The 24,190-nt window shown below is 51.7% G+C and overlaps 8 protein-coding genes across 8 annotated transcripts, besides 1 other annotated feature; 4 read left to right on the forward strand and 4 right to left on the reverse strand.

Annotated features, from left to right (window-relative positions):
* Nucleotides 1-24,190: part of a sequence feature (contig 1.104 1606..297769(-1)) that runs on past both edges of the window.
* Nucleotides 1,110-3,039, forward strand: ANIA_06119 (M14 family metallopeptidase; the record flags this gene model as incomplete). The annotated part of the gene is made up of 2 exons (XM_050611916.1): nucleotides 1,110-1,508; nucleotides 1,556-3,039. The coding sequence occupies 2 exons, from the start codon at nucleotides 1,110-1,112 to the stop codon at nucleotides 2,915-2,917; spliced, it is 1,761 nt and encodes a 586-aa protein (XP_050467002.1). The 3' UTR covers nucleotides 2,918-3,039.
* ANIA_06118 (dicarboxylic amino acid permease agtA) lies at nucleotides 3,559-5,530 on the reverse strand (the record flags this gene model as incomplete). The annotated part of the gene is made up of 4 exons (XM_658630.2): nucleotides 3,559-4,891; nucleotides 4,947-5,114; nucleotides 5,278-5,335; nucleotides 5,386-5,530. The coding sequence occupies 4 exons, from the start codon at nucleotides 5,528-5,530 to the stop codon at nucleotides 3,559-3,561; spliced, it is 1,704 nt and encodes a 567-aa protein (XP_663722.2).
* Nucleotides 7,264-7,898, reverse strand: ANIA_06117 (uncharacterized protein; the record flags this gene model as incomplete). Its single annotated transcript, XM_658629.2, has 2 exons — nucleotides 7,264-7,712; nucleotides 7,849-7,898. 2 exons carry the CDS (start codon nucleotides 7,896-7,898, stop codon nucleotides 7,448-7,450), a joined length of 315 nt encoding a protein of 104 aa, XP_663721.1. The 3' UTR covers nucleotides 7,264-7,447.
* On the forward strand, nucleotides 11,238-12,233 carry ANIA_06116 (uncharacterized protein; the record flags this gene model as incomplete). Its single annotated transcript, XM_658628.1, has 1 exon — nucleotides 11,238-12,233. The coding sequence occupies one exon, from the start codon at nucleotides 11,238-11,240 to the stop codon at nucleotides 12,231-12,233; it is 996 nt and encodes a 331-aa protein (XP_663720.1).
* On the forward strand, nucleotides 13,012-14,703 carry ANIA_06115 (HoxN/HupN/NixA family nickel/cobalt transporter; the record flags this gene model as incomplete). Its single annotated transcript, XM_050611924.1, has 6 exons — nucleotides 13,012-13,218; nucleotides 13,327-13,407; nucleotides 13,460-13,824; nucleotides 13,876-14,021; nucleotides 14,078-14,130; nucleotides 14,209-14,703. 6 exons carry the CDS (start codon nucleotides 13,012-13,014, stop codon nucleotides 14,692-14,694), a joined length of 1,338 nt encoding a protein of 445 aa, XP_050467003.1. The 3' UTR covers nucleotides 14,695-14,703.
* Nucleotides 15,163-17,209, forward strand: ANIA_06114 (type-X family DNA polymerase; the record flags this gene model as incomplete). Its single annotated transcript, XM_658626.2, has 1 exon — nucleotides 15,163-17,209. Exon 1 carries the CDS (start codon nucleotides 15,212-15,214, stop codon nucleotides 17,207-17,209), a length of 1,998 nt encoding a protein of 665 aa, XP_663718.1. The 5' UTR covers nucleotides 15,163-15,211.
* Nucleotides 17,715-19,198, reverse strand: ANIA_06113 (uncharacterized protein; the record flags this gene model as incomplete). The annotated part of the gene is made up of 4 exons (XM_658625.2): nucleotides 17,715-18,193; nucleotides 18,287-18,440; nucleotides 18,508-18,817; nucleotides 18,902-19,198. The coding sequence occupies 4 exons, from the start codon at nucleotides 19,196-19,198 to the stop codon at nucleotides 17,779-17,781; spliced, it is 1,176 nt and encodes a 391-aa protein (XP_663717.1). The 3' UTR covers nucleotides 17,715-17,778.
* Nucleotides 19,770-23,950, reverse strand: ANIA_06112 (aminophospholipid-translocating P4-type ATPase DRS2; the record flags this gene model as incomplete). Its single annotated transcript, XM_658624.2, has 3 exons — nucleotides 19,770-20,666; nucleotides 20,712-21,021; nucleotides 21,063-23,950. 3 exons carry the CDS (start codon nucleotides 23,948-23,950, stop codon nucleotides 19,818-19,820), a joined length of 4,047 nt encoding a protein of 1,348 aa, XP_663716.1. The 3' UTR covers nucleotides 19,770-19,817.

Raw genomic sequence — 24,190 nt, forward strand, 5'->3', positions numbered from 1 at the left:
AATAAACGTTCTTGACGCGGGGTAAAGATGAATTTAGGCCGGAGAACTGTCGAGCACAAAGATCAGGCGACAGGAGGAGTTCTTGAGGGGAGCGAGGAGCTGAGATGACGATGCAGGATGATGATGGATGAGAAATTGGCGGGCCGGCGAACAGGCCTGGCAGGCTGGGCGAGGCACGTGTGTTCTGGGCCGCATACAGAGCATGCCCAGTCAGAACTGCAAATCGGTCACGAAGGAATTCGTAAGCTCGTCTGCTTCCCACAGGCTGGATGCCAATCGGGGCTACGGAGTAATGGTGTACAACCCATGTAGATGATGAAAAGGCTGCGTCGTGGTGGAACGTGATGGATGGTTCCATTTCGATGAACCACACTGCTACAAAGCAAAGAACATAGGAGCCTAGTCCACAGAAGATGGGGAAAACAATACACAAATCAGAGATATAGCATTCTGGAGAAGGATTGACACTCTAATAAAAGCGTGAGCCCGTTGATGCTCAGTACAGTACCTGTAGACAATGACCTGTTAGAACTGCTGAAGGGCTGGTGCAGTACCAAAAGCGCGATGCTATTATGACTTCGGCTTGAGATTGAGGCGAAAGCCTGGACTCCGGAAGGCTGAGAGTTTGACGTTTATTTTGCCATACAGCGTCCATCGTCCAGAGTCCAGACCGCGAGACTGGAGCAAGACTGGAGCAGGCGAAGCTGGAGAGAAAATCGTTCCGGAGATCTGGACCGCTAAACCCGATGCGGAACGGAGCGTATCTTTCAGATTCTAAAATAATGAAATAACTCGACACCTTAATACTATAATCTGATTCGGAATGGATTACTGTGTATGGCTGTAAGACTATGTAGGCAGCTATGATCAAAATGACCCAACATATCTCTTTATAACGAATAACCCACTGCAGATTGAGTCAAAAGCAGCCAAGCTTGGATATTACATTTCTGCCTCAGGCGCCGAATGACATTGCGGCTGCCTTCCACGGTTACTTAGTCTCCTCTCCAATTACTCACTGCCCTTGACCTCGCCTCCCTCCCTCACCTCTTTCTTCTGTTAACGACTCTTATGACAGAACCATGGCTTATTGATACGAGTGTCTCACAATGCGCTCTTTCCGCTCGCTTCATCTCCTGTTGCTGGCCGCATCTGCCATAACGGCTGACGCAGTTCCTGCCGGATCCAGCATCACTCCTCCACCACCGGTTGAGCCTGTTTCGCTATTGTCATCACATTCTAACCCCCAACGACCATGGACTCGCCTTCGAAACTGGGTGATCGAATCGATTTGGGGGATCCCCAAATCACAAACATCCCGCCCTACTGCCCATGATTATTCTGCTCCTCTCCAAGGCTCCACCCGATACGGAAGTGACGTCGTTCTCCGATTCCGAGTACAAGGTCTCGATGAGGCAGAGGCGCTGACAGAGGCGACCAACATCCTTTTCCTGGATGTTTGGGCATCAACAACGGAGTTTGTCGACATTAGACTCGCGAAGGAAGTTGTACGTGCGAGGCCAGCCCCTGACGGCCGCGATGCTGACCCTCTCAGATACCTTCCTTACTCGGCTTATTGCCCGACTCCCTTCAGACTGCCTACGTGCCCCTTATTGATAACCTGCCGGAGGCTATCTCTGCTACATACCCCGCTCGCCGGTCCCTTGGACTCAATGACCAATTTATGCCTAGCCCGTCCACTCGTGCGCCCGATCTTTTCTTTGAAGACTATCAGCCGTTGTCGGTCATTACACCCTGGATGCAGCTGATGGCGTCCATGTTCTCTTCGCACGCCCGAATGATTAACGTTGGCGTCTCTTACGAGGGCCGTCAAATCCCCGCTCTACGACTGGGACGCAGTTCCCAACCGGGCGAATCTCGTCCAATGATTCTCATAGTTGGCGGAAATCATGCGCGAGAATGGATTAGTACGTCTACTGTCGCGTACATTGCGTACAATTTGATGACTAGGTATGGATCATCTGCCGCCGTCACGAGTTTGTTACAGGACTACGATTGGGTCCTGGTTCCAACGGTCAATCCAGATGGATACGTTTATACTTGGGATTCCGACCGTCTTTGGCGCAAGAACCGACAGCCAACTAGTTTCCGATTCTGCCCTGGTATTGACTTGGACCGGTCATGGTCTTTTGAATGGGACGGCAATCAGACGCAGACGAACCCATGCTCCGAGAATTATGCGGGAGAAGAGCCGTTTGAAGGCGTTGAGGCACAACAGCTGGCGGAATGGGCACTCAACGAAACAGAGCATAATAACGCGCGATTTGTCGGCTTCCTTGACTTCCACTCCTACGCACAGCAAATCCTCTATCCGTATACATATTCCTGCTCATCAGTCCCACCAACCTTGGAAAGCCTAGAGGAGCTCGGCCTCGGCCTGGCTAAAGTCATCCGGCTAACAACACACGAGATTTACGATGTCACCTCTGCATGCGAAGGTGTCGTAATACCGGCCAGTGGTGACAAGTCGGCAAAGAGCCTCTTCCCTGTAGGAGGTAGTTCTGGCGGCAGCGGACTTGACTGGTTCTATCATCAGCTTCGAACCCGCTATGCCTACCAGATCAAGCTGCGCGATCGCGGCAGCTACGGGTTCCTCTTGCCGTCTGAATACATAGTCCCCACAGGAACGGAAGCTTTTAACGCCGTTCTCAAACTCGGCCAATTTCTTACAGAACAGGATTATCCCGGAATCAGAAACATAGATTGGGAATCTGAGTATCAGGTTGGCGATGAGACGCCAACCCAAGAATCCACGGCCTTTACTGACGAGTCTCATGAAGAAGAGGGCAAGGATGTTACTGTGGATACGGATGATGAAGATGATGATTATTATGACAGGTGGGAGCCGCTGAAGTGGGAAGATCAACGACCCCTCGGCTTCCGTCGACGTCGGTAAAACCACAATGCCGATATTTTTACTAAAGTAGTTAGTAAAATAGCTATACATGTTTGAATAATGATGATTAATGATTAGCAATGAATCTGACTGTCGAGCATGAGTTGATGCTCAGTTTCCTCGATCTAGTATGTCCTGAAGGCATAAATTTGTTTGCTGAGTATAGGCACGGATCACATAGAAGTAGCCCAGTACCTGCATCAGCAATTGAGCACTGTAAGCCACGCGCTAAAAAAGCATAATCTAGCAAATCCGAAGACGATAAACCTGTAGAAGTCCGAGAACCCGAGTATACCTATCAGGATACGACTGGAACCATAGAAAAAAGGGAAGGAGAGAACTGTCTGGCCGAGAATCACGAAAGCATTCCACGCGGTGGCAGTTCACTCAGAAGTCTAGTATGTCGACGAGGCAGGGGTCTGGAACGATAAGCCTCACAAGACCTTTGGTTCCGATGTGGCGCAGCCTGTCCCCACAATTACAACGTAAAGAACATACGGGTATGTCTACAAGAGCTAATGTTACTCGGGACAACAGCATGATTTTCATTGCTATACCAAGATACATAGGCGTGACCCGTAAGCATGGACATGAGCTAAGCATAAACATTATGTGTAAGACAAGACAAAACCGGGACAAGACTAGAACAGCCACGAGACAAAAGTCTTGTAGAACCAATTGGCCTGCTTGTGGTTGGCGCCCTGCGCAGCCCTCTTCGCCTCCTGCCGCGCAAGATACGCCGCCTCTTCACGGTCGATAGCGTCCTTGTCAGTGTAGAGGTCTGCCTCGTGGGGCAGAACACGCTTGCACCGGGTGGTGAACTTGTAACCAAAGATGAGGATGAGGTAGAGGGGGATTCCAAGGTAAGAGGTGATGAAGGTCTTGTAGTTGAATGTGTCACCAGTAAAGACGTCGAAGCTCTTGGTTAGGGAGACGACAATGCACCAAAAAAGGGCGAAATAGGAGCCCCAGACGCCGAGAGGAGCGGTGTAGGCGAGCTCGTTCTTGGGGATTTCTTGGGCTTTGCGCGCCTTGACGAAGCAGATATGTGTGACGAGGAGGGAGATCCAGCTGAGCAGACCAAATTGGCTGACGAGGTCGACGAAGTACTTGAAGACGGTCTTGGAGCTGCTAGAAACATTCATGTAGGCAATGAGGGCGATGAGGGTGCAGAGGCCTAGAGCTACGAAGGGGACGCCGCGGCGGTCGGTCTTCGTGAGGATCTTGGGGGCTTTCCCCTCCTTGGCGAGACCGTAGATGGTTCGAGTGGCGATGTAGAGATCCGAGTTGGCGGCCGAGAAGACGAAGGCCAGGATGCAGGCGTTCAGGATGTGGGGGAGCGCGGGGATGCCAGAGAGTTGAATCGCCAGGACAAAGGGGGAGGCGGCCGAAGAGGTGCTCGCGGAGTTTGCCTGTTTGAGTTCTGAACTGTCGTAGGGGACCAGTGTGCCAACGAGCAGGACACTGATCACGTAGAAAAAGATGATACGGTAGAAGGTCAGCTTGATCGCGCGTGGGATCGTCTTTCGTGGGTTCTGAGCTTCGCCGACAGTCACTCCAACCAGCTCTGTTCCGAGATAGGCAAAGGTGGCAGAAACCAGCGTCGCCCAAAATGCGTAGAAGCGTCCAGCAGCGGAACCGTTACCATCGGGGCCCATGTCAATATACGAATTGAACGCGCCAGGGTCCTTCCAGTAGCGGAAGCCCTTGCGGTCATGGTCGGGACCGCCTCCCAGCATAAGGATGAAGGAGAGCAAGATCAGGCCGACTATGACGACGACCTTGAAGGAGGAGAGCCAAAACTCGAATTCTCCAAAGAAGCCGACGCCAAAGTAATTGATGAAGACGATCAGGACCAGGAATACCGTGATCCAGACTCCAGGATTGACTTTGTCGGCGGGCAGCCAGTACTGTATAACCAGCGCAGCGGCTGTTAATTGATTGGGCGTGACAATAATGTATTTAAACCAATATCTGCAAGATCGCTGTCAGCAGCCATTGCGCGCGAATCGAATCATTGGCGACGTACGTATAACCCAATGCAAAACCCAAGGCAGGATCGCAGAAGCGAACGGCATAACCAGTGAAACCAGAAGAGCGAGGTAACCAAGTGGCCATCTCTCCCAGACCACACATAACGAGGTAGACGATAAAACCCATAAAAGCGTAGGAGATCAGGATCGCGCCAGGACCAGCCCTAGAAGCCGTTAACAGCCATTCTCTTGCTCCCTCATTTCTATCTCTTCTTAATTTTTTTTTTCTTTTCTTGTTCTTGTTCTTGTTCTTTTTCTTCTTTTCTTTTTTCCTCTTCTCTTTCTTTCTTTTTTTTTCTTTCCTTCTTTTTTTTTTAGGATACTTACTTTTCTAGAGCCGAACCCGTTCCAATAATAAGACCTGTGCCGATAGCACCACCAATGGCTATGCGACGGTTAGTACGTTCAACGGCAGTATGCGACAAAGCATCTCACCAATCATAGTAATATGGCGAGCCTTCAACGCCCTATGGAGTTCATTTTCCTGAGGCACCTCCAGGACGCCCTTCTCAGCGACGGACGCATCATAAACAGGATTTTGGGGCGCGGCAGTGATGCCGTCGTCTTTCTCGACACCCATGACGCCTCTGGGACCCGACGAGCTCGCGATAGCGGGAAATAGGCCAGATGAGGATATGAGACGGGAAGAGAACGAGGAAGGAGGGAGCGGGACGGCCGAATATAAGAAGACCGCCGACCTCCGTGAATAACCCGCCGAGGCTGACCTGCTCCGCAATCGACAAGCCTGCACGTACGTATTTTCTGTGTGCTTCCAGTCCAGTAGCTCGGCTGATAAGAGTAAATTCTCCGCAGCGTGTCCCAGAACTTCCGTGGCTCAGGTCGCATCGCGTGGCGGCCACTAGCCCTGCCCAGTCGGGCCCAGTGCTTGGGGCGGATAGCTTGGCGCAGCCATCAGTGGTCCCTCGTGATAAGCTGCCACGGACACCCCGAGTGCCAATAAATCATACGAGAGATAAGCCGGTGCTTGAGGGTCTTGACCCTTGTCTATTTGAATTAAGAGATCTGGTTCAAGACTCAAGATGCAAAGGGGCAGGTACGACCTTCGGTCGTACCTTCCTCAGATCGTCCCCTATCGTCCCCAATCATGCCTAGGTCATCCTTTGATCGTTGATCAGTCATTTGTATGACAACCAGATACTACTTAGCGGAGAATGGAGATTTAAGCATATCATCTTACGTTACATATTTCCCCAACATCGATGACTGTGGACCTCGGGCTTGGGGATGCTACCTTGCCCAGTCCCACTTAGGGCCTTGGCAGCGATAACTTTCCTCAGCGTTTTAACGACTTGAGCCTGGCCTGCAGCTGGGCAATCATCGTATAAGCCTCAGAGTTGAGAGCTTACCGGCGCCTTTCTCCCTGGAGCGATTCAGTCTCTTTTATCTGAGTGTGCCTTGCTCCTTCCGTTCGAGGCTGGAGTGCGCCGTGCTCGTGCGACACTGATATTGCTCGTTTGTGTGGTCTTGGCGCCAAGCACAGAAAATGGCGATCGGTGCCATTTCGCTTACTGTGTAATCTGTACTCCAGGTGGCAGTCGCGATAACGGTGGGGTTTGGGGATTCCGTCCATGGACGTTCTCGAAACTGGAGCGGCTCCTGACCAACCACGTGCAACCTGTTAGGTAAGAAATCTTATCTCCAACTCTTGCTTTAACCGTCAACTCCTCTCGTGTCCATGTACTCGAGTACGTACGCTCTCATCCTTTAGGGCACAGGGCACAAGGCAGACCTTCCCAGCATCGAATATAGGAGTCACTGTGTGCCTTTATCAGGTCGGCCTCTTGATGGCTACTTGCTTGATGTCCGTCTCGTATTGAGACTCGAGCCCGCTGCAAGGCTGATTCAACACGAGGAGACGGAGTGCACTGGCCAACCGGGCCAGCGTGAGACAACGCCTGGCTGACGTACTGTCCACCTCAGTGAGATCGTACTATTTACTCAGTTCTGACTTCACAGCCGGTCACCCTTGCTTGCGACGATTTCAATTGACGTTTGAATAATCATTGCCGGTTTCTGCACGATATCGGCACGATATCGGTATCCACCACCCGTCGCAGCCTTTCTCGGAGGCTGGCGTGTCCACCCCTGACTGAGCGACCGATTGAGGGTTTGGTACGATTTGCTGCAGGTTTCGAGATACTCGAGTGACCCTCGTTTTCGACAATCCGTGCAGTAATGGCCATTGCAGAGACGATCTTGAGATATGCCTAAAAGGGTATGGATAAGTGCAGTCGCGCAGGCGCTCGGTGCTGAGGCTCATTGAATGGTACTGGGTGTTGGCGACATGTTGTCTATTCGTTACATCCTTTCCATGAGCCGGTGATCGACTATTGTGAGGGAATCCTGGTCCGAGGGAGACTAGCAAGACGGCTCGGTTGTATTGGCGGAGAAAGTTACTTGCAATGATGAGATTCCGGGGGCCTCCAGCTCAGATGGTGTGCAAACAACCGGGTTTCTTCTACATGTCAACGCTAGCTTAGGCGTTGGCCTGTTGGACATTGTATCTCTTGCTTATTAGACAATTCTTCTCGCAGGGCCACGCGCTCAGGCGAGCTCGCCTAGAAAAGTCCGCTACTGACTCCAGTGGTGCCATAAACAACTGACCATCTACCGCGGTTTGCACCAGTTGGTAGGAAGCGAGGTTCGTCGTATGATCGTGGTAGGTCGTATCGGCCGGGTTGGGCCACGGCGCATACTTGTCTCTGAGAACTGAGACTTGCCTGAGCGCATCTTCCACGGTACTATTTATATATAGATGTCTATATTGCCTATTCACGTGGATACGCGACGGAACGCTTTATCCTTTAAGTAAAGTTATCGCGCCTGCCTGTCTTCGGTCTTGGTGTGCACCAGAGAAAGTATAGGCTACCCACCTACCTGTGGTCAGCCAGAGCACATTTTTCCTCCTCAGACCCTCCGTGGCCCATCACTTCGCCTGCAATAGCTGATGCTGGCACTACTATGACCGCTCCATAAGACAAGGCCCCAGCCTTAGTATTGGACCCCGTTGAACACAGCACTGCACCTAGCGGACGTCAAGATCCCGCCGATCGATGAACGCCAGCGCAACGCCGGCTCAGCATTCAAAGATTGCCTTGGGGCTACTAACACCAGCAAGCCCTCGTTCGGACAAGCAGAACACTCCTGGCCCTGGACCTAGTCACGGAATTCGGGGTAATGTATCCCAGCGTCCTCTGGCTGTAAGATAAACCTACGATAATCACTGATTTACTTGAGAATAAACATTACGGTCTGATTTATGTGCTCCTTTATATGCCTGAAGTACAGGCCATCCCTTAGCCGAACCAGGACACTCTGGGCAGGACACCCTTTATCCCGCAGTGTCAGCTTGCCTCTTAATGTCCCTGCCAGACTGTCCGTCATGTATCCAGCCCAATATGCACCGCGACCATATATACGCACCCGCTGCTCCAGCTTGCTCTATGCCTCTGGCTTTCGTCTCTCCTCTCAATCCTACCGTGTTTATCTTGGGCGAAGGCGGCATAGGTACGCAGTGCCCGGACAGGCGGGTTTGCTTGAGCTGATCAGCCATGCTGCAGACGCGTCCCGGTTGACATGAACAGCGTTCTCGATGCCGTTCAATGGATGAGAGCGTAGAGCATGGACTATGCTTGCTTGTTCTTAGTCCCTGGTTTACGCCTATTGTCCAGTCTACCCTAACCTATCTTCTCTCCCTAGGGACCGGAGTAATCTAAAAAAAATTTGAGAACATACTTTTCTTTCTAATAACAGTTCATGATTGCTGGGGCCAGGATTAGCCCAGAAGAAGTCTCGGGTGAAATGATGTCCTGAGCCAAGTTACTTAGACCTACTGAGGCTGCCTGGGCCTACAGAAGGCATGGTAGATAGACAGGAGGCTCCGCTCCGTACTGCGCCTGCAACCAGGCACTGTGCAGAGAGCTAGGCCGAGTGGTAATCTATCCTGACTGGTTCCAAATATCAAAGGCACCTATACTCATACAAACGATGCTTGTATCCAGTCCAGACCTACGCTGATAGGGATGCAGACTCACCTTCACCAGGATGTTGGCTGGATGATTAGTTTACTATATTTGGTCTTGAGGTAGGTAGGCAGGCACAAGATGGCAAGGGGCTTTTACATTATCGAAGTCTGATAGTAGGTCAGATATATAGACAGATATATATATTATACTCTCTAGAAGGCGTTCACATTCGAGTTTAGCAGAAGAACAGAATGGGGTTTGTTTATATGGGGAAATGCACAGCAGGCTCTGTATCTTATCACGCTCATTGGGCATATGATACCCTAATAATCGCTACCACTCAAACCCTAACGTCACGCCAAAATAGGACATGAGTGCCCTGAACGTCATGCTTCCTTGCCGCTATCCCAGTATAATCTTTATGATTTCCCAATTCTTATTTTCTTCAGCGGCGGCTACCATTACTAATATGGTATTCGATAACGGCGCCGGCTATCCATATATATTTATACTAGTCAGAGCTCTGGCTACGGCAAAACAACCAGTCCAGCTGTAGCGAAGTCCAGCTGTAGCGAAACGGCGTTCTCTGGATGGATTGTTCACATTGCATACAAGTCTTCCAGTCGCGCTCAGGCAAGATGCATTTTGTTCATACATAGGCGCTCTCTGTCCAGGTCAGCAGACAATACTTATCCTGTCAGATTTCTCCACCAATCCCTACCGGCTAGGTAAGAGGCTAAATAGGTAGATTACCCAAACTAGATCGTTATCGTACCATCTCGACTACGTGCTGCCTGCAACTAGACCTCTTAAGCAGCTGCAGTGAATGAGCATATCCTCATTGGTTACTAGCCGAATTACTCATGGCCTACGCTCGTGAAGGAATCACAACACGAACCGGATAAGACGAGAAGGGCGAGAGAAAGAGCCGCTCAGAGAGCCCCAGGTAAACATCCGTCCTTCACCTTCAGCTTGCCCAAGGATTCCACCTAGCCAGAGGAAGGCAGGTGCGGCTTTGGCCATGGGTTTGACCAGGGCCGTTGCTGACGCTGCACGTGGGACGAGGGATGCTGAACGAGAGAGGAGGACCGGGCCCGACATATTGGTGTGCCTGCAGGGTGTTGCCTACCAACCGGTTCCTTCACATAGGACGGAGTCTACTAGAGAACCCTGCTACAGCGCTCGAGCCCTGACACAATAGGCTTATCATCTCAGGCAAGCCGTACCGCGCGAAAAGTGAGCTGCATGGTGACGGACAGGGAGGCACCAACATGTGGACGGTGCAGGGGTGCGACGCCTGGGACTCATTGACGAGATGAGGAGTTGCTGAGGATGACCGTAGCTGTCTTTGTAATATAGATACTGTTAGTACGGTTGACCAATGGATGACAAGACGAGATGTTGGTAAACACAAGCGCCAGGCCAAGAGTGTAGTGCGAGCAGTCGCTATTCGGAGGATTTACCCCGCTTGACGTGGACACCACGGACTTGACTCTCGCTTTCATGGACAATCCTTTTGAACCTTCGAGATCAAGTCTTCGAGCCGGGCTGGAGTGCAGTTGAAAGTGTTAGCGCGTCTTTGACGCCCATTTAGAGCCTAGTTCACGCTCACGCAATGCTTCGCATATGTACCTTTCACGAGAGATCGGGCGACCCTCTCCTCCCTTTTCCCTGACAGTCCTGACGACAACAAGGGAAGTCTACCTCGACCACTGTTATGTTCCTGCAATGATCCTGCAATCTGCGAGGATCGAACACGGGGGGCACCATGCGCTCGTCCCAGCCTAGAAACACCCAAAAAGGTCGAAAGACCGTAAATTTAGGATGTTTCTTTTATGGATATCCGCCATAAATAGAGCTCCTTTGTTCTTTTTTTTAGGCCAGACCCTGTCGATAGTAACGAATAGCGAACGGTCGCGAGTAACTAGCGAGGAGAATGTGCCGTGGCTGCAGGAAGTGTGCCTTGGGCTGCGTATTCACACCAACGGGCGCTTAAGAAACGGTGGACGCCCACGCTGACTGGGTGCCGCTAGCTTGGATCTGTGTTTCATTTGCTGGTCAGATTCAATGAATTTTGCTATCATTAGAACGGAAGGTCAGCATAATATTACCTTGAGAGAGAGGCGGGAGAGTGTGTTGGCTAGGCGTTCCCCTCACCCAGGAGGAGAGCCTGCATGGAGGGGAGGTTATTTATCGATCCAGTCCCTGCTGCGCGTCCCCTGTCACAGCTGCTTGTGCAACTCACCATCTTCAAATTCTACTAAGCATTCAAAGAATTCATAGCCATACTCGCTGATGAACATGGTCGCCATCCGCCTCCCCCGGCCAACGGGCATCTACGTGCCCAGCTCCCCCCGGAGTGTTACTTCAGACATGATCTCGTCCCCCCTGTCCGCAGACTTCACCTTCGACTCTGAGACTCTGACGCCTTCTATCATTCCTGCCCTCGAATACATCTCGCACAAGCTTCAGCAGAAACTTATGCACGTTACGCTCCTTGTCGGCCGCGGGAAGCCGTATCCCACGGGCCAGCCTTCAGACTTAATCGTCATCCCTTCAACCACGCTGGAACCTTCAGTATCTCGAACGCTCACACGCACAATTGCCAAGGCAGCTGCTAGATTCGCACTCGGCCAGAGCTGGTCTGATGCTCTTGCACGGTCGCACCATGAACGCCATGCGAACGAGTACCTGATCGAGCGGTCGATTTTGCAGAATGAAGTTGTGTTCTCGCGAGAGGGGTTGACGCTGCTTAATGTCGACCGGATCTATACCTTCAAGCGTCGACTATGCATCCTCTCTGCATCAGGATCGAGTTCTGGGTCCAAGGCAACTGCACCTCCCGAATCATATATCAACTCGTGCGTGCGGCTCCTCCACCGCACGATCGAGGACTTCAACGGCCGTCCCTTCAGCAAGGCCTTTTTCCACCGCGTGTACGAGCAGCTCGACGTCTCCGACGAATTGATTGCTCATGTTGCGGACCTGTATAAGAAGCAATATAAGCAGGACGGCATCGTCATCCCTCCGGCGCCCAAGGCCGCAATTGTCGTCGTCGAGAAGAAGAAGTCGCCCGTCCGCACTGTGCGTATCAGGAAGCCAGCGGCAACGCAAAAGTCAGGACTCTCTCCCGCTGGAACGCTGACCAAGAGGGGCCCGAAGACGCCGCTCTCCGCGTCGGATGTCACGCCCATTACGCGCAATGAATGGAATCTGCTCTTTGGGCCCGGGTTTAAGAAAACTCAGCCGACTGTTACAAAGTGGACACCTTCGCCGACTGTACTTGCTGCGGCTTGAATAGAATCGGGGAGCTTGACAAGCTGCGGCAGTCAAGCAATCATACACCTATTAAACAGATCGATTCGATCGCCCATCGCGGACTCACCGGACTCACCGGTCATCTTCCGACCAACGAGAGACCCCGTCCGCCGAAGACGAGTCAGAGCACCTCCGCTCCGACATCCAACAGTCCATATCGGGGAGTCTCCTGAAGACCACCGACCTTGGCCACGACAGACTTCTGCGTGGTCCAGGCCCAGGACACTGAGACTGAGCAGTCATACGCCAGCGCAGCTGCGCGTCCCATGTCATCCATTGCTGGGACTGCACGACTCATGATGAGACGAATTTCTTGAATTGTATATATATAACTGTATATAGTTAGCAAATGCAGCTTTCGGCGAAGCGATCCACTTGCCTTGTAAATATTTGGTCCGTTCGGCGTCGTCCGCCGGATATGTCACCCGGTGGGGTTAAGCAACTATTACTTCAATGTCACTTCGCCGTCACTATCTGGATATTACGGGAGTCTCATTTCTATGACTACGAAGGCTTTAGACCGGCGATATCCGTCTCGTCCGCAGTCTACAACAGCAGTCGATTAGCAAAAGGCTTGTCTAAGCCTAGACCCTGATTGGATCTGTGCGTGTATGTGGATGGATTGATAACGCACTCTCTTATCGCCCCACTAGAATAATTATTTCCCCTCACCAGCTCGCTCTTGAACAGAAAAGATTCCATATTCTCTCTTTTCAGTCCTTTTCCGACCATCTCGAGGTGGGAGTAAAGATTCAGGATGTCGACGCGACCTCCCGCCGATTCCCCGTTCATTGAATCCGATCTGGATGACAAGAAATGGACGGCCAAGTCTCTCATCCGGCATGCCGAGCGCTCGCATAGTCGGCTGCCTGGGATCCGCAAGGTTCCTCTGCGCTCAATAGCGGTTATCTTGCTTGTTGCGTTTGTTAATGTGGTCGTATGGGTTGCTGTAGCGATTGTCCTGGTATGTTTCTCGCTTTTGAATGGTGTTGGGATATGACGACTAACCAGGTTTAAAGAAATACCATCCGTGAGTCTCCCATCTTCGTGGCATGGGCGTCTAGTTGACGAGAGGTTGAGATCGTTGGTCTCGAACGCTGTTCTATCATATACCCTTGGTCTGCGACACGCCTTTGACGCAGATCACATCTCGGTAGACCTCCGCAGTCCTTAACGTCTTCAGAAGACTCGGCTAATGTATCCAGGCCATTGACCTAATGACCCGCCGTCTGCTCGCAACAGGCCAGAGGCCAGTAACGGTAGGTACATTTTTCTCGCTCGGCCACTCCACTATCGTGATCATCACCTCGATCGTGGTGGCAGCCACCGCGGCGGCGGTATCCTCGCGTTTTGACAAGTTCAGCACAATCGGCGGTATTATCGGGACGTCTGTCAGCGCGGCGTTCCTGATTCTGCTTGGGTTTATGAATGCGTATATTCTATATAAGCTGTACAAGCAGATGCAGAAGGTGCTGAACCTGCCAGAGGGACAGGAGGACGAGGCATGGAAGATTGAGGGCGGGGGTGTGCTGTTTCGAGTCTTGAAGCGGGCCTTCAAGTTGATTGATCGGTAAGACTATATCCTGCAGCGCTTGCACGGCTGGCTGCTGATGTATGGCAGGCCATGGAAAATGTACCCGCTGGGTATATTGTTCGGACTCGGCTTTGATACGTCATCTGAGATTGCACTTCTGGGGATTTCGTCTATCGAGGCTGCAAAGGGGACCTCCTTTTGGGTTATTCTCATCTTTCCCATACTGTTTACAGGTTTCTCTTACTCTCCCCCGGGGAAACTATTGAGGTTACTAATCACTCATTTGCAGCCGGAATGTGCTTGCTTGACACTACCGATGGAGCCCTAATGCTCGCGCTCTACGTGCAGCCAGCTACGAACTTTCTCCCACCAAAACGCACTGACTCAACGACCTCGCAATCTCCCTTAATGAGCGCCGAGCTGACCCCCGACGCTGCATCTACTCTGGACGATCCCATTACAACACCCCAGAACCACCGCGACCCCGTCGCCTTCCTTTACTACTCCATCGTGCTGACCACCCTCACCGTGATTGTGGCCATCATTATCGGCATCATCCAGCTCCTCACACTCATCCTGAATGTCGCCGAGCCAACCGGCCGCTTCTGGGACGGTGTGCAGACAGCGGGCGACTACTACGATGTTATTGGCGGTGGAATCTGTGGTGCTTTCTTGGTGTTTGGAATTCTGAGCGTTTTCGTTTATAAGCCGTGGCGCAGATGGATTGGAAAGAGGTATGGGAAAGATGCTGCTAGTGCTGGGGATGAGGAGGGGGCGTATAGGGGTGAGGACACTGGCACCGATGCCGGGACGTCTATCCCAAGGGTTGATACGCCGTTGAATGAGGGAGGCTCGAGTGTCACGTATGGGAGTGTGCATGTGCAGCCTAAGGGAAATACTAAGTAAGTGAGGACCGGGTAAACTGGATACGGATATGTTTGGGTCATTATGGTCCGAGAGATAATTACGGTCGTGAATGAAGGCCCAAGTGCCGAACTGGGGGAAGAAAGTATAGGGCGTTGGATATATAGGAAAATGCGCCTTAGGCACAAAGGCAGAAACACTTGGTGATGACAACCGACGTCATCTGCGTTCTTCGATCCCTAAGTCTCCCCGCAACTGAACTTCTTTCATCTTCATGACAATCGATTCCGGACATGCTCGAGATTTATAATGCGCAATGACGGTAAAATAGCAGGACTTATTAGCAATCCATGAGCGCTACCGCAGAGGACATAACCCATCCCGCTGATATTCCCCGCCGCTTCCCCGCATAGAGAATACGATGCTGCCGAGTCTTCAATCATGGATGCATAATTGCGCTGCACGAGCTACAAAACCTTGTATGTACGGTTTATGAAGCAGAGTTACAATATATACATCGTTCCTACATCATCAACCATGATTACTAAATTCAACCACAATGTCCTCCACATCTACAGCATCTCTTACGCCCTCAGACCCAGGTCAAGATCTCGATATCGAAGCAGACCTGTTGACAACGGAGTCCGGCTTCAGTCTCGCAAAGTGCCCACCAATATATGTTCTTCCCACCCATCTAGACCTTGACGCGCTCCATCAAACCGAGGAGACTTTGATCCAGCACGGCGCACGCCTGACATACGATGTTGCAGAGGCTACATTGATTCTCGGCAAGGTCAGGCAGAAGAAGCGCGCGGCGCTGGAGCTGAGGTCGAGAGGAGTGTGGACAGAGGAGGTGGAGAGCACCTCCTCACATACTTCAGGTCCACCGGCGAAACGGCGACGGTTAGAGAGCGGAAGGAATGGGAGTGCAGTGAGTGAAATATACTTGAGCACGGAGGATGAGAGTGAAGAAGATGGTAGACGGCTCACGGCGCATCTCGAGCATCCACAGCTGTCGGAATCGAAAAGGAGTGAAAGGACGAGCGTGTCAAAACTGCTAAGCAAAGACGAAGGGGTGATTAGAGTTGTGCGACTGGATTGGTTGGCGCAATGCGCTGAGGCGCAGACGCTCCTACCACTGGCTTCGTTTGTTGTGTATCATGCGCGCAAGATCGAGCGACCTGCAACAAGGGGCGATGATGAGACCGCAAACTCACAGGCTATCCTTGACCGGGCCAAGCAAGACGCCGCATTCAAAGCCCCGTTTCCTCCGTCTACGGACAAACATGACAGGGTGGCCAGCCACCGCGCACCTCCAAAGTTGTACCGGCAAACAACATCCGAAAACGAAGAGGCAGAGCCCTTACCACCGCCACCAGAATGGGTCCGCGACGGCGTCATGTACGCCTGCATGCGGTCCTCATTCCTCAACACCCCCAACAATGCCTTCATTAACCAGCTCGTCAAGATCCGCACGATCCGCGAGCTGAACCTCGACGAGATTGGGGTTCGCGCGTACAGCACTGCTATCGCAGCAATAGCAGCATACCCGTATGAAATCAGACGCGGATCCCAGATCCTCTCCTTGCCCGGATGCGACAGCAAGATCGCTAACCTCTTTGTTGAATTCAAAGCTAGCGAGAGTGGTACCCTTGCTGCAGCCGAGGCGCTCGATAAAGACCCGGACCTGCGCACCTTGCACACGTTCTACAACATATGGGGTGTGGGCTCGAAAACAGCACGAGAATTCTTCTACGCCAGACAATGGCGCGATCTTGATGATATTGTCGAGCACGGTTGGCACTCGCTCTCACGCGTGCAGCAAATCGGCGTCAAGTACTACGATGAATTCCTTCTCGACATTCCCAGGGAGGAAACCGAGGCTATTGGCAAGATCATATGCCAGCATGCGAACTCGGCCTCTGTCCGTCCGACCGCACAGTACGACGGCCACGGTGTGGAGTGTATCATCGTGGGCAGCTACCGCCGCGGCAAACCCGTCTCCCACGATGTCGATATAATCCTTAGCCACCGCGACGAAGCGATAACGCACAACCTGGTCGTTGACGTCGTCGCATCCCTAGAATCCGAGGGCTGGATTACCCACACCCTAGCCCTGCACCTGACAACTTCAAAACGTGACCAGCAGACTCTTCCCTACCGTGGCGATGACGACGATCGTAATCATTTTGACAGTTTGGATAAGGCGCTTGTTGTCTGGCAGACCCCTAAAGACAAACTTGGCTCCGGTACACAGGCGAGCAGTGCAAATACCAACCCGCACCGCCGTGTCGACATCATCGTCTCCCCATGGCGCACGGTTGGCTGCGCCGTGCTCGGCTGGTCGGGCGATACAACTTTCGAGCGGGATCTAAGGCGGTACGCAAAGAAGGCGCATGGCTGGAAGTTCGACTCGTCTGGCGTGAGAGAGCGCGTGACGGGCGGCCAGGTCATTGATCTTGAGGCTAGAGGCGAGACATGGCAAGAAAGGGAGAGGATGGTAATGGAAGGGTTGGGAGTCGGGTGGAGGCCGCCGGAGGAGAGATGTACGCGGTAGTTGACTTCGTGCATAATTTTGGTTCAGCATGAGTTCTCTGGACATGCAGCTGCTAGCCCGTCTTGATTCTGACCCAACAAGACTGAGCAAAGCCTCGGCCACCGGGGCTGACAGTGTCTAGATAAGCAACTACCCAGGTAGACTTGCGCCTCTACTGGGCTCTCACATCTACATCATGCAAGCTAGATATTGTAGGGCCTGAGTCTCGAGTCCATAGGCCGATGATGTGCAAGGATAGCCTAACATGTCGCCTTGTCCTACTTCAAAGATTTCTGTCCCAGGCGCTTTAGCGACAGCTAACATACTAAGGGGGTCGCCGAACACTCAAGGCAATCATACCTATCTTACAATTCCACAAGGATAGCTTTCGTTCATTCAGCAGAGCAAGAAGAGATATATATGCCAATCTCTTACGAGCTAGATTCTGACACAGGTCCAGCATCCTGCGACATCTATTCTCTACTTATCTATTATCCATCTGTCTATGCTTTCCTTCCCAACAGTGAATGCAAATGCACGGACGAAACCGTATCCTGGTTTGGTAGCTTACCAAACCAGCTGTTACCACCTTAGGCAAGCTCCTTCATAACCCCCTCGATCAACTCCCTACTTTCCCCCTCAACCTTCAAGAACACGTCCAGGGCATCACTGATCCTCGCACTCGCAATGGGATCAGCCTTAATAGCCTTCTCGAGTTCCGCGCCGTTGTGTTTCAGATAATCCACGTCCGTGCTCGCAATACTTCCATCCCAGTCCGCCGCAGCTAACGGATCCGTAGTTGCGAGATGTTGCAGACGTTTGGGGGTAGAGGACACAGAGTTCTGGTGCTCGGGGTATTGCGGTTTGGGGATGTCAACGATCCCTGATGGGCGGACAGAGACGTCATATGGGATATTTGCAAGCTGTGACAGAACTTCTGCGGAGACGGTGGCGGAATCTACACCGAATTCGCCCTGGGCGAGAGCTTCCTTGGGGCTTATGAAGCTGCAACCAGACGTCCTCGTTAGCGTATCAGCTCAACTCAACCCAGTATGCTGACTGGTGGGAAAATCAGAACACTGATGGGGCTGCGCGTACTTCGCATTCTTAATTAGCGGCTGTGTCTTTCCCGTTTCTTTGTATAGTTTCCTATACATCTCGAGCATCTGCATCAGTCGTGCAGACATGGTATGCTGCGTCGCGGGGTCCTCGACGTTCGGCCAGAGGGATAGATTGAAGTTGGCCCTTATTTCTATTCTCCTCATCCATTAGCGTATTACCACTTCCATTGAGCTTCCACGCTTTCTCTAGACACTTACCATTGAAATAAGGGCTAATATAGAGACATCCGGCCTGACTGGCCGCAATCGCTTGCGGAAGCGAGAATACCGCCGTGCCCAGAGTGCGAATCCCCTCCGCCTCGAGTGTAGAACAGACACTGAGCGCGGGGCCGGTTGACGGAATCTTAATGCAGAATCTGTCCTTGGTAATCTCCACTGATTCGAATTCTTTCGCGTATAGTCGTGCATGGGAAAGGACTTTATCCCTGTCGTAGGCATACGAAGGGAGGATTTGCAGGAGGACACGACCGGAGATGAGGTTTATATTCTTTTTGCAGAGGAGGACGGCCTTTGTCAATTGTTTGTCAGGCTACTATCATTCTTGAAGCGAGGGCCCTGAGAGGAAACAGAATTGGCCGAGTGAGTGACTTACCACACGCGTATAGACATCCACCCAGCTACGGTCCTTGTACTCCCTGGCGACATCAAGCAGTAGCTGTCTGTTCTTGGGCTCACTTATTTGACCATGCACGTGGATTTGGTTGCTCGTCATGTCGTGCGGGGTGATGGGCAGGGACTTGATGAAGTCTGGATCCATGGCATCGACGTCGACGTTAACTGGCATTGTCTGGTTAGTCAAGGATCCTGTTCCCTCTTCATGAAAGGCGCAGAGCATACCTTGTTCCTCTAGCTTATGAAGCCAGGATTGGGCTTTGGCGTTGGCACCCATTGTGGTATCGGGGTTAGTCCGATGCTCTGGGAGACAGTTTATGGGTGATAATCGTTAAGAATGAAATGGCAAGGTAATCAAAGTGGCTGCTGAAGGGGATCGAGGAGCTTTATATGTCCAAAAGGGGTCCGGTGAGGGTAATAGAAGTCGGTCAGAGAAAGGGGAGAGAGGGACAGGAAATGGTCCAGTTGGACAGCTCCAGGTGTTGTTCTCGGGTAATCATCGGTCGAGCTCACATGATGGAGAAGTTACCCACATTGCAGCACGGCACAAGTCGCAACTCGCTGGAGTAGAGTATAGAGATCGAATGGGGTTGAGTTGGGTTCTGGGGGAGTGGGTCTTGAATGCATCAACTCTTTCAGAGGGGTTCTTTGCCTGGCCCAGATATGGCGGATGGATAGCGATGGTCAGATATAGGTGGTAAGACTCAGCTTCTCACCAAGCTTCAAGGCAGTGCATGCGCTGGTGCAGGTATTGTAATGTTAATCAGTTCATTTAGTAATCAATTCATTAGGTACATACATGCTGAAAACTCGCTCACAAGAGTTCCCAAATCAGAGAAGAGTAGATAACAAAGATGCAGTACCGAATGCACTTGAACAAAAAGAAAACAAAAATATCAAACCAAATTTCGCGAGCTGGTCATTTCTCCGTATCGCCCTCTTCCCCTCGTGGTATCATAAGCATTGACAACACGCATCTGTCCGCCCTCGTCGGCCTGACTGAACGCGTAACCTCGTTGCTTGCGCATGCGCTGCACCTGGCGCACCTTCCGGATTGCCTTTTGGAACTGTTCCATGCGGGGCCGGTAATCCTGGACGTTGTATTTCTGGATCTCTTGGACGTGGTGGTAATGCTGAGGGTAGTACATGCGCTTGGCGTACTTCCAGGCGTAATCGCGGAGAAGACAGATGCAAGGAAGAACAATGGCCATCAAATAGAAGATCGGGGAGGTAAAAAGCCGGGGGATAGTGCCGTAGTATTCTTCCGAGAACCCAATAGCCGGTGCTGCATATCCATAGGCCGGAAGAAACGCGAGCCAAATAATCATCGAGCCAGGAATAGCGATGAACGTGTATTTCGTCCAGATATTGGTGATCAGTGCCGCCTTTCCAAGAACGGTGGCCAGAACGGCGGTGTACAGCGCCGAGCCCCAGACCCAATGGCCGGCAACCTTGCCGTCGGCTTGTGGGAGATCATAGAGGAAAATCAGTTGAGAGACGATATACAGTAGCAGAGAATGGTAAAATCCATTGGCGATCCACGACCAGAAGCTGTGGCGCTTGAAGAACAGTCCCTTCTGCCCAAGCTGATATAGCTGGGGATACCGGTCTAGGAGACGAGCAGAGATGAATTGATCGCAAATACCCATGGCGAATGGAGGAAGGACTGTGAAGAAAACGTTGTAAAATGATAGTGTCCATGATTCGTAGATAACTTCACCAGAGAATGCATTTTGGAAGGAGTACTGGGAACATTAGCTTGAGACAATTCGAACAAGTAGTAGACTTACCCAAAACTGCGTCATGTAAAGCGCAATATTCTTGTAGAAAGAGTACAGAATGACACGACTGATTCGATGATAACTCCAAGCACCATGCACAAGAAGCAGTTTGCGAAGATAACGAAATTGAGCGATAGAAACATCAGCAGATCTTGCTGCCTGCAAACCTTCTACACCGCTGATACCGACACCAACGTGAGCCGCTTGGATCATGGACACGTCGTTGGCACCATCGCCAATAGCCAAAAGCAACGACTTGAGATGACGCTTGACAAGTTTGACGACAAGAGCTTTTTGAAGGGGCGAGACACGACTGCAACTGTTAGCGCCTTTCTTTCGGGAAGCGAGTGAGAAACATACCAGCAAACAACGGCCTTGCACAGCACCGCAAGGTCAAGGAACAGCTTTTCCATGTCCTTCTCTAGTGCAAACGTCAAAGACCTGCCGTCTATAATAAGGGCCATTTGTTCGGCTTCAGTCTGACTCTGGACAGCTTGGAGCTTCTTCGTCAAGTTATCTCTGGTCGCCTCAGCACTGTCTTCGTTGACAATCAGAAGAGTCATGTCCTCAGAGATCAACTTGCAGGACATGCCGATGTTGATGGCAGTCTCCTGTCTGTCACCAGTCAGGACCCAGATCTTGATGCCGGCAGTTTGCAGAGTGTGAATAGTATCCGGCACACCATCCTGCAATCTGTCCTCCTTGGCGGTGGCACCAAGAAGGTAGAAATCTTTCTCAATAAGCTCGGCAGCTTTGTCGAGCTCTTCTGCACGGTTACCGCCGACTGTTGTTGCGGCTTTGTCAAATATCTGATACCATTGCTGGAATTCATCCTCAGGAATTTCGCGCATGGCCAGACAGAGGGTCCGAAGACCGTCCGACGCATATTCCTCAAGATGTTGCAGTGTCCCTTCAACGATAGGGTTGTCTTGGTGTAGACGCTCGAGGATAACTGTATCAGCACCCTTGATGTAGATGCGGATTCGCCCATCGGGACAACGGAAGATCGTGGACATGCGCTTTCTTGTGGAGTTGAATTCACAAACTGCCAATAGCTCATACTCGTACTCCTGTCCCGCCACTGTGATAATAACAGATCTAGGCTTTCTGTTGCTAAACTTGTAACCCATCCGAGCAGCACCTTCAACAAGAGCTCCTTCGTCTGGAGATGCCGCTTGATATTTGATTTTATCGGGGTCCGCTTCGGATCGCTCGGGAATGACGGTGTGGCAAGTAGCGAGAAGCGTCAAGAAGTGATGTATCGCATCTTTGGTGGGATGAGACTCTAGGTTCTGGCGCAGCTTTTTAAAATCGTGCACGCCCACCTCAACTCCGTCCTCAACGGTAGCCCGCCTGTCTTCGGCCACATCCTCTCCGTACTGAATGCCGCCTATCGTACACTCCTTGAACTCCATCATGTTGCACGTCAAAGTACCAGTCTTGTCCGAGAAGATATATTCAATTTGACCTAGTTCTTCAACCAACGATGATGTTCTGCATGTAGCCGGGGTATCCGTAACGTCGTAGTAGATGTCCAGGTCGGAATTGATCAGAAAGGCTTGCGAGTATTTGACAATTTCGATGGTGACAAAGAGCGAAATAGGGACCAGATTCGAGTAGAGCACCCAGTACGTGAAGATGTCCATGATGAACTGCTTCCCAGGGTTGGTGCTGCCGTAGTCGAGGTAGGTAAGCTTATCCTTTTCAGTCTGGCGGATGATCAAGTCGCCTACCGAACTGACCACACTTAATGCAACAAGAATGCTGACCAACATCAAGATCTGGATATTGACCATACGCTCCACTGCAGTACGCTTGATCGGAGTCGCAGTGGCATTTCGCATCAGTTTCGTCTCGTGGCCGGTAAAAACAACAACGCCATGAATCCATGGCGTGTTTCGAAGCGTAGCTCCTCGGAGCATAAGCTGGTCCGGCGCTAACGGAAGCTCCCTTTCTCCTCCACCAGCATGCATTGTCAAAGTCGCCTCGTACGTATACAGACTACTGTTTGGTTGCTCGGAGCGAATGCGTCCGCTGAGCCGACTGAGGTCAGCCGGGCTGACCAGGTGCGATGTTTCCGGAATAGCTTGTTTGATTTTGAGGTTTGTCTCGCCGTCAAGGTTAGCCGTCTCAATATAACATAAACCCTCTGGTTCCGAAGAGGCCAAGAGAACCAAGTCGGCCGGGAAAGGCTGTTCGGACTCGACGCGGACAATGTCTCCCACTGCAACATCAACCCATTTGGTTTCATGAAATGTGGACCCTTTGAGAACTTGGGTCTTCGAGTAGTTCAAGGACTTGTCCGATGACCTTCGTTTATAATCCTCAACCAATTCCTTGATGGCAGACACCAACAATACAATCACTAACGGGCCAATCGTCGTATATCGATTCGTCGGGGAAACATTTGGAATCTGCTGCAGCACCGCGGTAAACAAAAAGAACAAGTTGGCGTACTTGGAGAACTGCTCGTATAAGAATTTCGGAAGGAATGTGACGATGTTGTACTTTGCCGTGGACACGTGGTTATCGACAAACTTGTGCACTGCGTTGGCTGGTGGGTTGTTTAACTGGATTATACGAGGACCGAGGGTAGACGAGTCGACTGTCCTACGGCCAAACCCAAACTTGAATGATGGCTTGCTCGATTTCTTCGCATGCGGGGGGCCATCTTCAGAAACCGTGCTATCGGCTCGCGCAGCTCGTGCCCCTGCTTCGGTCAAGGGAAGGTCCATTTCAGAGTACTCAGGCTTCATTCCCAACATGTGTTTCGCCCTGCCCATGAGCCCGCCGCCCATACTCAGTATGCTGTTGCGCTCACGCATGCGTGAATCCCCTTCCATCGGATCCTGGCCCGTCATATCGTAGTACCCATGTCCCCCTTCATACTCATCCATTGAATACCTCTGGTAATTGTCCAAGCCGGAAGTCTGTGAGTACGTACGGGATACGTCCTGTCCGGAGTAGGGATCGTTCATGTACACTCCGGCATGCACCGGAGGCGCGGAGCCTGTCGCATGGGCGCCGGCGTGTGGTGTCACCCTCCCACCGACAAAATTGTCATAAGAAACGGACGGACGGGGCTGAGCGTTTTCAGAGTCGTCAATGTTGTACTGTCGCAAGAGGCTTTCGTCGTTTACCGGCGGAGGCCGTCCCGTGTTGTAGATGGGAGTCGACTCCTCCAGCTGCAGCAGGTCATCATCCCGGCCAGCGGCGGGATGACGACCTGGAGCCCTACCGCTGGCCATGATGATCGGGGAGGGCTAACACCGTCAATGTGGTGGTGCGGCCCAGGGGGAGCATCGATTTCGAGTGGGTGCTTTGCTTTGTTTGGCCCGGTGGGAGACTGGAAAGGAGTTTACACCACGTGGAATATGTAAAGCGACCGAGAGATGGAGAAGAGGTAGCGATCCCAGAGTAAAGCGAAACGGAAAAAATGCAAGAGAAGAAACGCTCGCCGAAGATGGTGAATGCCTGGAGGTGAGAAT

The sequence above is a fragment of the Aspergillus nidulans genome, chromosome I, assembly GCF_000011425.1.
Source record: "Aspergillus nidulans FGSC A4 chromosome I".
Classification (NCBI taxonomy): domain Eukaryota; kingdom Fungi; phylum Ascomycota; class Eurotiomycetes; order Eurotiales; family Aspergillaceae; genus Aspergillus; species Aspergillus nidulans.